This window comes from Cnephaeus nilssonii (assembly GCF_951640355.1).
Source record: "Cnephaeus nilssonii genome assembly, chromosome: 13".
NCBI classification, from domain to species: domain Eukaryota; kingdom Metazoa; phylum Chordata; class Mammalia; order Chiroptera; family Vespertilionidae; genus Cnephaeus; species Cnephaeus nilssonii.
This window is the reverse complement of record NC_137084.1, coordinates 75,021,541-75,035,849: the sequence shown is the minus strand read 5'-3', so window position 1 is coordinate 75,035,849 and position 14,309 is coordinate 75,021,541. Positions and strand designations below refer to the sequence as shown.

Genomic DNA, 14,309 nt, shown 5'->3' with positions numbered 1-14,309 from the left:
GGAGATCACTTACTGGTAGTATTTACAGGAGGGTTTTTTGTATATACTGTATCTTAATATTTTTATATTTATCTCTATCTGTATTTATAATCATAAACATATATTAGATATAAAGTATTATTTACAATATGGGAAAGGCCAAATAAAATGTTTAGATTAAAACTTTGAAAGATGGCTCTTCAATAAATGTTTTTTTTAAAAAAAACAAACATTTCCTGTTTGTTTGTTTTTACAGAAATGATATAAGCTTATTTTAGGAAGTTTAAAAGTATAAACACCTAAGATAAGAGAAGAAAATAAAAATAGGCTATAATCTCAAAAATAAATCAGTAATAAAAATTTGATATCTATTTTTCCAAAATTTTTGCAGATATCTATAATAATAAAAGCATAATATGCTAATTAGACTGGACAGCTGAATGACTTTCTGGATGTCCTTTTAGATGAAGCCACAGCGGCAGGGCCGAGGTAGAGGCGGTTAGGGGAGATCAGGCAGGCAGGCAAGTAGTTACGGGTGATCAGGCAGGCAGGCAGGCAGGCGAGTAGTTAGGGGCAATCAGGCAGGTAGGCGAGTGGTTAGGGGTGATCAGGCAGGCAGGCAGAGTGGTTAGGGGTGATCAGGCACTCAGGCAGGCGAGCAGTTAGGGGCCATCAGGCAGGCAGGCAGGCCAGCAGTTAGGAGCCAGCAGTCCCGGATTTCAAGAGGGATGTCCAACTGCTGGTTTAGGCCCAATCCCGCCATCAGACATCCCCTGAGGAGTCCTGGATTGTGAGAGGGTGCAGACTGGGCTGAGGGACCCCTCCCCCTCCCATTCACGAATTTCGTGCACCGGGCCTCTAGTATATCCATATATATTTATTAACAAATTCCCCCTCCTTTCGCAATATGGGTTATGCCATTTTGATTAGAATATTTTTCATGATAGACTTTTGAACATTTAGGTTGTTTCAGTTCTTTCTCTACTGTAAACAATCTTGCAATGAATATTCTTTTTTATAAAAAAATATTTTTATTGATTTCAAAGAGGAAGGGAGAGGGAACGAGAGATAGAAGTACTGATGATGAAAGAGAATCATTGATCAGTTGCCTCCTGCACACCCCTTACTGGGAATGGAGCCAGCAACCCAGGCATGTGCCCTGACCGAGAATTGAACCGTGACCTCCTGGTTCATAGGTAAATGCCCAACCACTGAGCAACAGTAGCTAGGCTGCAGTGAATATTCTTATTGCTTATCTAGGAATACATTCATGGTCCCTTTACATACATTTCTAGGAATAAAATATCTTGATTTAGCAGTATATAGATTATTCAGGAGCATTTAAACATACACAATCATAGCTCGAAGGTTACTAATGCAAGAATGAGAGGTTTAAAAATGATCTGGTTAGTAAAGACTAATTCAGACATCACAATTGGATTTCTGCTAGTTAAATAAATCTGTTTTATTTTTAATGAGATGCAAATGATGATTGATCCTTAGAACTTTCTCTAAAAATTTTAGCATTTTCTCTATCCTCCCTACCCCCAACTTAGAAGTGTTGTTCTATGTAAATGTTATTCTTATATTGATAAAAATATTTTGAAGACAGAATACATATTTTGGAACCAAAATTTAAGGACTATGCTTTTCCAAAACCACTAATTTAGAAAAAGCAAGATAACATCTGCTATTCCTTTCAGGCTGATCAGTTGATGTTCGCGTTGCATTTTGTCCGGGGCATGCATCCTGAACATTTTCAAGAAAATGTAAGTGAATGGTAAAGGAAGAAATATTATAGTTACATAGAAGTTTGGTAATGTGCGGATAGAACAGAAATTACTTTAGGGTAGAAATTATATATCAACCTATTAATTTTTTTTACTAAGTTAGACATTTAGTGTAAGGTGCTGAAAGTTCTACTCTCCTCTGAGGGTGCCCAATATTCTGAAGTGATGGTAAGGCAGAAAAAGAAATACAAGTAACTTACCCACACTGCATCGATTTTTCTGAACCCATGTCCATTTACTCAGGACACCAAAGAGTTAGCCTTTTTATATTCCTGGTCTAAGCAGTGGAACTGATAAATATAAAAAACAAAAGAATATGGGTTCAGTAGGTCCTCGGGTTACGTCGGAGATCCATTCCTATGGCAGTGTAACATGATTTTCGCCGTAAGTCGGAATCCACCTGCATAAGCACCTGCGTCACTCACATGGAGCACATACACAGCAGTAATGAAGTGAAACAGTAAAAAAATTTAAAAGAAAGATAACAATTCCTGAACTTTACTTGAGGTAAATAAATAATAAAAAACATAAAGCACATATGTATGTACATCGAAATGACGGAACTTTTTTCTTTTTATAAATAAATGGGAGATGGGGACGTAACCACGAAACAACTTAACGGCGAGTCCGACATAACCTGAGGACTGCCTGTATACTACATTATTTATTACCTTCACTGACTTGCTCAGAGGCACAGGTGGGAATCAAAGGGTGGGCAGCTCCCTTGCACCTGCTGGTTTATGTTAATCTTTTAATGTATAATTTATTTTCTTTGTCTATGACTTCATTTCTGGACTGCCATATAACCCCCTCTCAAACTTGAAAAGAACCTCCTTCAAGCTGGAGCTAACTAATCTATCCTGGTGTGCTTCTAATATTTAAAAAAATTTGCATTTTTTCATTATACCATAAAGTGAGAGTCCATTAGTTAGGGAGGGACAGTGCAACCTTGACCTAATAACCTTTAATCCTTCTTGACCAGGTTTTAATTATGTCATGGGTTTCCCTCATTAAAGTAGTTAAAAAATTGTAGGCCTGTGTTTGATTTTTGTTTCTCTCTACCTCCACATGCTCTGACTTACATATTTCTCTTGAATTTATTAACTTGACTTGCTTTTATTTCTACTAGTAATTCTGATGCCTTAATCTCCTGCTGTTCATGTTTTTCACTGTGATCAATATGTTCCACACTTTGTAAGACTTAACATTACCTATTTTTTTCTTCTGCAGTGTGAATCAATTATCTTTGGGAAAGGAGAACATTTTTCTTTGACTCATATTACATAATGTTAGGAAGAAGAATGAGTGGGCCGGGTGGGTGAAGGCAGGGAGTGTGTTAGTTTGGAAGTGTTTCCATATTGCTTTCAGATTTTAATATGTTTTGGCTTTATTTACTGACCAGTGTATAACAAATATGGTGGTGCCCCATTATTATATGATTGGGGGAACCCAGGGTGAAGACAGATTTTCTTAGAGCACTCGATTTCTTAACAGCTGATCAGTTTTGATTCTGAGGATTAAAAAAAAAAAAAAGGGAATATGGCAGTCTTCTCCCTATTTGTTGGAAAAGATAAGTTAACGGAAGAACTTTTTTTTTGTTTTTTTCCAACATACACAATATACTTTTGGTGCACCTTATTGCTGATTTATTAGTGAGAAATGGCCTACAATAGGAAAAATTAATAGGTAGTGACAAATACTCATTGAACGTGAGATTTACATTTTTAGATATTGAGACTCATGTAATACAGTTTTTTGTTTTAATAAAATAATTTCTAGATTTCATATTAATACATCAGTATTCATAATGTCAGTATTATACTAGAAATGTGAAGATGTGAAAGGGTTTTTGTTGTTGTTGTGTTTTTGCTTTTGTTTTACATGTCCTTAGCTGCATTACAGGTTATTAAGAAAATTTTGTTAATTGGTTAGTTTTTTTATGTTTTTTGTGTTCATCATATTTTTATTCAATAGGAATGGGATACGTTTACAGGTGTGGTTGTTGGAGACATGTTGCGGAAAGCTGTAAGTAAAAAATAATAAAATTGTTCTACTGTTAAGGAAAATTGTTCTGGCTTAGACTTCATGAAATATAATCTGCTTCAGAGCAGTTTTAAATTACTGTTGTAATTACTTTAATTAGAGGATTATATCCTTGTCTCTATTGTCCTTCTATAGGTGGACCTAAGTATATTTTTTTGTCCTTGAAGACAAATTTTTTTAGAATAATATTAATTAAATACTAAATTCAATACAGTTTCTTTATTTCAGTACTTATGTTTTTATATGTTTTATTCCAAGACTACTTATATAATCCAAAGAAAATCAAATCTTGTATTGTAACTAGAAAAATTTTTATATGTAACAAGTTTAAAAATTACTTTAAAAAACTTTTGTTAACTTTATCCAAATTCAGATTTTTGACTAGTAATTTTCTGTTTGAACATGTAATGGATAATATTACTCTTCAAAGGACCATACCTAGACTGTAATGCAAAACCTAGCTTATATCTGAAATGTAAGATGTAATAAAAGTAACATATTATGCCAGTTTATTACTTTTGAGTTTTTTCTAAAGTTTTACTGAGGATTAAGCACACAAAAAATGAATGCAACTGTGGATGAAAAAGGGACCACATATTAAACCTGACGAGCTCAGGATTTTATTTAAGCCAGACTGAATGGCAGGCCTTACAAACTCAGAGACCTAAAGTAACCACATAGGATGCTCTGAAATTAAAACTTCCTAACTAAAAGCAAGTCATGTTGGGTAGTCATGTCCTAGGCCAGTATCTTCCTTGACAAAAGTCAGTTTTTACCATAACTAAGCCTGTCTATTGTCTTTTTGCATCTAAGATAACTCTTGTCAGAGTAATCACCCTTTTTCCAGACCCCTCAGGGCACGCTCTCCCACCAGAGCAGGAGAGAGACCACAGAGCTCCTCTCCTTGTGCTGTAAATGTGAACTGCTAATGGTCCTGTGCCTACCAATGTAAAAGAAGTGTGTGTTTCTCTGTTTTACTCCTTATCCAATCTCAGAGATTTCCCTGCTTTGCTTTCTTCCACCTCCCTAGTCTATCACCAGTGTATTTCATGTAACTCTCCCTAAGTTTCCTCCTTTGATTATAATGTGTAAATAAACTCCAAACTGCCATTCTCTGGAGCATTTTCTCAATTCGTTGAGATTTTGCATCCAGGCTGTTGTCGTCAGTTTGGCTTAAATACAATCATAAAAAATCTTATAGGTTTGGCCCTTTCTTACATTGACACATTTGTCTAAATGGTTATCTATACCTAATATAGAATTTTACAATATTGACTTGTAAAATATGTAAAATAAAGAAATAATACATAGAATGAACTGTTAAAAATAGTGTTTATAAACTTAGTTAGTTAGTTGTTGATTTTTTTTGTCTGAATTTTATCTAATATACCAAGGAAAATAATTGCTCTTATTAAAGGACTCTCAACAAAGAATACGTGATCAGCTTCCATCTTGGATAGATCTGGAAAGAAGCTGGGCAGTGGCAACATTGAAGGTATTTATTTTTTACTATGTGGAATATTTAAATTTTTTTACATTGGGGTTATTTCTGTGTATATTTTATTTGCTACTTATATTTAATATTGATATTTCTGTGAATACGACAAAAATCTCTGGGTAAAAGAATATCAAATAATTATTCTAATTAATTCTTTAACCCATTATTAAACAACTAGAGGCCCGTTGCAGGAAGATTCCTGCAATAGGGCTTCCTGCTTCGGTCTCCGCCACCCCGCCTACTTCCCTCCCTTATCCCCCGCCCCGCCTGCTTCCCTCCCTTCTGCCCCGCCTGCTTCCCTCCCTTCTCCCCTGCCCTGCTTGCTTGCTTCTCCACAGCTTCGCTCCCTTCTGCAGCGCTTGGCTTCTTTCTTTGCTGTCTTCAGTCTTCACTCTGCGCCCGGATATGCAAATTAACCGCCATCTTGGTTGGGTTAATTTGCATACTCACCCTGATTGGCTGATGGGCGTGGCTTGTGGGCGTAGCGAAGGTATGGTAAATTTGCATGTATCTCTTTTATTAGATAGGATTAATTACATTTTTCATTCAACATATACATCTTGAGTCTTTACATTGCACAAGGTTCTATGCTGTATACCAATAGAGAATATAAGGATAAATATATATAATGTTCTCTAATATGCTAGGTGGAAGCATATATCTATATCTACATATCTATATATCTATATATATCCTATCTAATAAAGAGGGAATATGCTAATTGACCCTCACACCGTCGCAAAGATGGCTTTGTCCACAGCCAATAAGGAGGGGATATGCTAATTGCTGCTCCGCCCTCAAAGATGGCGGTGCCCATAGCCAATAAGGAGGGAATATGATAATTGTCCCACACTCAAAGATGGCAGTGCCCACAGCCAATAAGGAGGGAATATGCTCATTGACTGCCACGCCCTCAAAGATTGCGGCACCCACAGCCACAAGATGGCGGCGCCCAGTCCCCTCAGCCCTGTTAGGGCGGCAGGCACGTGGCAAGGCTGGGCCCGCTCGCTTCTGGAGTCTCTCAGTCCCTTCAGCCTCCCAGCCACCCAGGGCCAGCCAGAGGCACAGGCAAGCCTCAGATGGCAGCTGCCCAGCCACCCAGGGCCGCCCAAGGCTCAGGTAACCAGGGCCAGCCGAGGCTTGCACTGCCGGCAGTGGCAGCAGCAGAGGTGTGATGGGGGTGTCGCTTTCCCCTGATTGTTGGGTCGCCTCCCATCCCTGAGGGCTCCCGGACTGTGAAAGGGGGCAGGGCGGGCTGAGAGACCCCATCTCCAGTGCATGAATTTTCATGCACCAGGCCTCTAGTATGTCTATATATATAAAAGCCTAAGTGACCATTATGACTGAACGACCGAATGACTGGTCAACTGGTCGCTATGACGTGAACTGACCACTGGGTGAAGACGCTCAGTGCAGGAGCTGCCCCCTGGTGGTCAGTCTGCTCCCACAGCCAACCTCCCACAGCTGGCCAACTTTCTGCAGTCCCTCCCCCCAGCTGGCCAACCTCCCATGGTCCCTCCCACGGCCCGGCCACCCCAATCAGTCCCAATTGGGATTGGGTGAGATGGCCCCTATCGGCCCCAATCACCGGCCAGGCTGAAGGCCTCACCCGTGCATGAATTCATGTGCTGGGCCTCTAGTATATACAATAACTCAGGATCAGTAATGAGATGCAGTATAGTACTTATGTTGAAAATAGTTTCAAATTAACACTCTTTCACTTCTATTTATCTTTATATATCTCTCATCCCCACCTCTTCTCCATCCTTGCAGTCACCTTAGTTTTGGCTGTCATTATTCAACTTGATTTAGCAATTAGACCCTGCTTCTAATCTCACACCTCTCCAATTTAGTCTATCCTTTGTGTTTTAGTTTATTTATGATATGGTTAGTGTCCTATTTAACACTCTCTAATGGTTTCTTACCACTCATAGGATAAAACCCATAGTTTTCTTGGATAACATATAAGATGACACATGATCTATTCTTGCCTCTTCAGTTTAACTTCCATTCCATACTTTCATTGTTTCTTATATTTGCTAGTTTTATTATTCCCTCTCCCTGAAATGCCCTTTGACTGTTTTTACTGTGAAATGTCTATTTATTTTTTAGGACTTACCCAAAGCATTACCCCCTCTGTGACTTTTGTCCAATTTCTCCATTGTATCTCTTCTATTGGTATATATGGCATCTTGAACATTTCTATATCAGCACCTATCATGCTTTTACAAAATGATTTGTCATGTCTGCCTTTCTCCTAGGATCCTTGAGTTTAGGATCCTTGACTTATTAAACTTTATTTCCCTGACATTTAGTGCAAAACCTAACTCATTTATTCTTTGTTTATTTAGTGGATACCTACTATATACCAGATGCATGGTTAAATTTTTTAAAATACTTTTTAGATTGGACAAATTAAATTAAAGTATGCTTAGTTGATTTTCTGCTGTGTAAGTTTAATTTTGTTAAGTTATATAATGAAGATTAGGCAATGTAACTGATTATTTAGAAATGAATATAGATATTTGGATAAAGCATTCTTAAATACTTGATTTATGTTTATATTACATGAAATCTATACTAATAAAAGGGTAATATGCTAATTAGACCAGACATCTTCTGGACGTCCTTCTGGACAAAGCCATGGTGATGGGGACCAAGGCAGAGGCAGTTAGGGGTGGTCAGGCTAGCAGGGGAGGGCAGTTATGGAGCGATCAGGCCTATGGGGGGGGGACAGTTAGGTGGTGATCAGGCCTACAGGGGGGAGCAATTAGGGGGTGATCAGGCTGGCAGGCAGGAGATCGGTTAGGAGCAAGCAGTCCCAAATTATGAGAAGGATATCCAACTGCCAGTTTAGGTGGGATTGGGCCTAAATTGGTAGTCAGACATCCCCCAAGGTGTTCTGGATTGGAGAGGGTGCAGGCCAGGCTGAGCAACTCCCCCACCCTCGTGCACGAATTTCATGCATTGGGCTTCTAGTTTTAATATAAATCTTCCAAATTCACCATTTAAAAAAATTCTTTATATATATATATATATATATATATATATATGGTAAACATTTATATTTCTAACCTTGTAAATCACCGTTGAAAAATTTTGGAAGAGAGAATACTGTTTGAGGTAGAGGAAATGAATAGGTTGAGAAAAATCTCTGATAGATGATATTGTATAAGCTGAATATTGAATGCTGAGTAGAAATTTATGAGTAGAAATTTAGAACATTTAGAGGCAAAGGAAGCAACATGCTCATGAATAGGGGCAGAAATGAATATAGTTTAGAATTTGCTTTGTTAAGCATTTTTATATTGAGACTAGAGGCCGGGTGCAGGAAATTCGTGTACTGGGGCGAGGGTTTCCCTCAGCCCAGCCTGCACCCTCTCCAATCTGGGACCCCTCAGGGGATGTCCAACTGCCGGTTTAGGCCTTTCCCCTGCCAGGCCCTTCTCTGCTGGCCTGGTTGCCCCTAACTGCCCTCTCCCGCGGGCCTGTTCCCCCCCCCCCCCCAACTGCCCTCTCTCCCCTGCAGGCCTGATCGCCCCCAACTACCCTCCCTTGCTGGCCGGGTTGCCCCTAATTTCCTTCCCCTGCTGGCCTGATCACCCACAACTGCCCTCCACTGCTGGCCATCTTGTGACCACAAGGAGGTGGCCATCTTGTGCGAGGGTGTGATGGTCAATTTGCATATCACCTCTTTATTATATAGGATGAAACTTGACATACTTTTACACTTGTGGCAATGCTTAAAATTTGCACTTATATATGTCAATTATACCTCAATTTAAAAATCTACACTTGTTAAAAACGTTTTAAAAAGTTTTTAACTTGCCCTAGCCAGTTTGGCTCAGTGGATAGAGCGTTGGGCTGTGGACTGAAGGATCAAGCTGTGGACTGGAGGGTCCCAGGTTCAATTCCAGCCAAGGGCACATGCCCGGCTTGCAGGCGTGAGCCCCAGTAGGGGGAGTGCAGGAGGCAGCCGATCAATGATTCTCTCTCATCATTGATGTTTTTATCTCTCTCTCCCTCTCCCTTCCTCTCTGAAATAATAAAAAAATGTATTAAAAAGTTTTTAAGTTGTTTTTATTTATTTTTAATTTGATTTTTTTTAATCCTCACCTGAGGATATTTTCCCATTGAATTTTAGACAGAGTAGAAGAGAGAGGGAAATATAGAGAGAAACATTGATGTGAGAAAAACACATCAATTGGTTGCCTCCTGCATGCACCCTGACCAGACCTCGGACCAGGGAGGAGCCTATGACCAAACGAAGTGCCCTTGACCGGAATCAAACCCTGGACACTTCGGTACCCAGGCCGATGCTCTATCCACTGAGCCAAACTGGCTAAGGCTTACACTTGTTTTTAATGAAAGCATTCTTTTCTCCACAAAGTAGAGATAGATAGATACAAATGTTTTTACTGAAAAAAAAAAAAAGATTTTATCAACTTACAAGTATTGATTTAGTACTGTTTTGCAAATATTTTCTGTAATTTAATTATGGGTTGAGTAAGTCTACTATACTATTTCTGACCTAGAAATGATTAGATAAACTGACATAAAGTAGAAAAAGGTAATAAATATCCATCAATAATTATTTTCCATTTCTTCTTTTAGTAATATACGTTCATTTCTACTTATATTGACTTGTAACTCACTATTTATGGTTATTCTTATTTTTCAGATTGCTCTCCCCAGTCTTTATCAGACCCTCTGCTTTGAAGATGCAGATCTGTGGCGTACTTATTATCATCATTCAATGTGTGAGCAAGAGTTTCCATCTGTTCTTGCAAAGAAAGTTTCCTTATTTCAGCAGGTAAGTTATCTAAATCCATAAAAGTATTTAACATTACTCTTGTTCAGAAGCCAAATTCAATAAAAATAAATAAAGCTCTGCCTTTGGGTGCCACATTATCCTAACATGGCACATGTGGGGAAGGCCTTTCTGCTTTTGCCATCTTACCTGGATAATGAAGTCACTGGCAACATTTCTGAATGTGGTATTTCCCACTGCAGCTTTTATTACTCTCTGACTCTGACCCAAGGGTGATTTTTCAATAGAGAAAATCAGTTACAGAAAGAAATTAAGGTGTAGGTTTTATAGGCTCTTTACTCATTTTGCACGTTCTGTCTAAGGAAATTATCTCATGGGGAGGAATATGGGAATTTTTTTTCATGTATTTCAAAATAGAATGATGAAACCTGCTGATGGGTCCCACTTAGTGTTTTGGGGGAGTAAAGGCTAAGGATTGGAAAGCTCTTTAGGAGCTGATACTCTAGAAGTGACCCTTTCATTTCCTCGAAGTGGTTCTGTCCCTTTTGTATCTCCTTGGTGAATTCTATTTTACCAAATATGTTTTAAAAAAAAACTTTATTAGAAAACATATATATGGTTCAGCATAAAAATGGTGATTAAAAACTTTAGGCAAGATTTTTGGGCCTCTGTTCTGCTGTCATCAGAAGTACTTTACCTATAGTACCCTACTTTTACCTGGCATTTGGCTTTTTGTTATTAGATCCTGAAGAAGCAGATAACCTTATGATCATTACTTGCTGATGTTTACTTCTGATGACAGGTTTGAGGGAATAATGGATTTTTGTACTATTTTGCCGATTGATCTTAGTATAACGATTGATCTTAGTATAACCCTATTGTGACAGTTTGAGGGATAGTAAATAATATACAACAGTGATAAGTATTCACATATTTAGTAAACATTTGTTTAATTAATTGACATTACTATTGTTTAGTTAGGAATGCCATTGTAGGAACTTCATTATTTAAAATGCCCTGATCTTTACTTTCAGGTTCTTGTGGTGCAGGCCCTCAGGCCCGACAGGCTGCAGAGTGCCATGGCTCTGTTCGTATGCAGGACTCTGGGTAAGAGCGGTGCTTTTCCAGAATTAAACCACTGACCAAGTCTTTTGTGTTTAACCTACAGGTTATTTCATGCTGACCTTAGTTTAGCAGATTACCTGCATTATTTTCTTCATTCTACTTATTTTACAATTTCCACCTGGTTTAAAAAATAATTTCTGTGTTGGATCTGACCATATCTAATGTGTATCAAGTTTAATGCATAATTGACATCCTATATGTAGTTTTTAAAATTGTTTTCTTATGCAAGCACAGTAGACATTTAGACATTTGTCCAAGATTGGTAATTTAAAGAAGGGAATCAAATGTTTGATTTCAGACAAAGTAAAACATGTAGATACCACAGGCTTAGGAAAAGAAGCCTTCTAAATGAGTTACTTTAGCTCTGTCTAAAACAAAAAATGAAAATTTATGTATCTTTCAGATTATAAAAAAACTGTTCAATACATTTTTAATGTCTTTCAGATCATCTTACCTGTAGAATTAAAAGTGGTTACTCATTTGGAAATAATAAACTATATTCTGTTTCCATTTGTGCAATAAATTTTGGAAAAACTATGTTAGTTAATAAAGCTGTTATAATTGATTATATCTGGATATTATTTTGAGAAATTGTCTCTTCAGATGATCAATTTTACTCTAGCAAACACACTCTTCATTTAAACATGAATGTTGTTCATAATGATGATAATCACAGTTAAACTTAAATAGCTCTTACTATATGCCAGGTACTAGTCTAAGTGCTATACATGTATCAGCTATTTTAATGCTCACAGCAACCCTAGAAGGGGCTCTTTTTATATCTATTTAAAGATGAGGATACAAGATCACATAGCTAATAAATGACAGAATTCAAACCCAGCTCCAAAGCCTGTGTTCTTATTAAATACTGAATGAATAACATTTATTCTCAGTTTAGAGGGATGTTGTTGGTGGGTACTAATATAAAACAGTCTCATTAAACCTTAAAGTTATTCTGTGCACATAGCCATCTTTATTCTAACCTAATGTATTAGTTTCCTAGGGTTTTCCTAAGTGTACCATGCACTAGGTGGCTTCAAGCAACAGAAATTTATTCTTATAATTTTGGAGACCAGAAGTCCAAAATCAAGCTTTTGTCAAAGCCATGCACCCTCTGAAACTTGCAGGAGACTTCTTCCTTGCCTCTACCTAGTGTCTGGTGGTTTGTTAGAAATCTTTGGTCTTCCCTGGCTTGTTGGTGCTTAACAAATTCCTGCCTTCATTGTCACATGACATTTTCCCTGTGTGTCTCGATGTTCACATGGCTGTATTCTTATAAGGTCACCTGTCATAGGGGATTAGGGACTCACCCTACTCCAGTATGACCTCATTGAACTTAACTAATTATATCTGTAATGACCCTATTTCCACAAAAAGTCACATTTTGAGGTACTGGGTTAAGGACTTCAACATTTATTTTTATGGGAAAAACAGTTCAATGTGTAAGACCTACCAACCCAACTTTTCACATAGTCGATGTCTTCCACTTCACCCTCCACTGGAACATGCAGATACATGCGGACACACACAAATATTTTATTTTAATTTTATTTTATTGTTTAAAGTATTACAAATAGTAGTGCATATATATCCTTTTTTCCCCCCATTGACCTTCCCCCAGCCTCCACTACCCCTGTCATATGCCCCTATCCCACCCTCCCAGCATCCTCTGTCCATTAGTTGTGCTTATATGCATGCATACAAATCCTTCAGTTGATCTCTATCTCCCCCTCCCCAACACTCTCCAGCCTTCCCGCTGTAATTTGACAGTCTGTTTGATGCTTCACTGCCTCTGTATCTTTCTTTTTATTCATCAGGTTATAATGTTCTTTATTTTCCATAAATGAGTGTGATCATGTGGTATTTTTCTTTCATTGCCTGGCTTATTTCACTTAGCATAATGCTCTCAATTCCATCCAGGTTGCTGCAAATGGTAAGAATTTTTTTTAAAGGAGCGTAATATTCACTTTGTAGATGTACCATAGTGTTTTAATCCACTCTTGTGCTGATGGTCATTTAGGCTGTTTCCAAATCTTAGCTATGGTGAATTGTGCTGCTATGAACATAGGGGTGCATATATCTTTTCTGATTGGTGTTTCTAGTTTCTTCGGATATATTCCTAGAAGTGGGATTACTGGGTCAAATGGGAGTTCCATTTTCAGTTTTTTGAGGAAACTCCATACTGTTCTCCACAGTGGCTGCACCAGTCTGCATTCCCACCAGCAGTGCAGGAGGGTTCCTTTTTCTCCACATCCTCGCCAGCACTTGTGGTTTGTTGATTTGTTGATGATAGCCATTCTGACAGGTGTGAGATGGTACCTCATTGTTGTTTTGATTTGCATCTCTCGGATAATTAGTGACTTTGAGCATGTTTTCATATGCCTCTTGGCCTTCATTCTGTCTTCTTTTGGAAATATTCTGTTTAGGTCCGTTGCCCATTTTTTTTATTGGATCATTTATCTTCCTTTTATTAAGTTGTATAAGCTGCCTGTAGATGTTGGCGATTAAACCTTTATCAGTGATAACATTTGCAAATATGTTCTCCCATGCAGTGGGCTTTCTTGTTGTTTTGTTGATGGTTTCTTTTGCTGTAAAAAAGCTTTTTATTTTGATGTAGTCCATTTATTTATTTTCTCTTTAGCTTCCATTGCTCTAGAAGCAGTACTGGTGAAGAAATTGTTTGGGCATGTCTGAGATTTCTCTGCCTGTGGATTCCTCTAGTATTTTTATGGTTTCCCACCTTATGTTTAAGTCCTTTATCCATTTTGAGTTTATTTTTGTGTATGGTGTAAGTTGGTGATCTAGTTTCATTTTTTTGCATGTATCTGTCCAATTTTCCCAACACCATTTATTGAAGAGACTGTCTTGACTCCATTGTATGTTCATGCCTCCTTTGTCAAATATTAACTGAGCATAGTGGTTTGGGTTGATATCTGGGTTTTCTATTCTATTCCTTTGTCTATATGTCTGTTCTTGTGCCAGTACCAGGCTGTTTTGAGAACAGTGGCTTTGTAATACAGCTTGAAATCTGGTATTGAGATCCTACCTACTTTGTTCTTCTTTCTCAGGATTGCTGTGGCTTTTCAGGGTCTCTTTTTATTCC

The 14,309-nt window shown here is 38.0% G+C and overlaps 1 protein-coding gene across 1 annotated transcript in view; it reads left to right on the top strand.

Moving 5' to 3' along the window:
- Positions 1-14,309, top strand: part of LOC307110208 (cytoplasmic dynein 2 heavy chain 1-like) — a gene marked incomplete at its 5' end in the record, with an annotated part of 139,458 nt that overhangs the window by 6,853 nt on the left and 118,296 nt on the right. The window contains 4 exons of the mRNA XM_079789201.1: positions 1,683-1,748; positions 3,744-3,794; positions 9,992-10,123; positions 11,116-11,188. Coding sequence (XP_079645327.1) covers positions 1,683-1,748; positions 3,744-3,794; positions 9,992-10,123; positions 11,116-11,188 — 322 coding nt within the window. The remainder of the gene's footprint in view (positions 1-1,682; positions 1,749-3,743; positions 3,795-9,991; positions 10,124-11,115; positions 11,189-14,309) is intronic.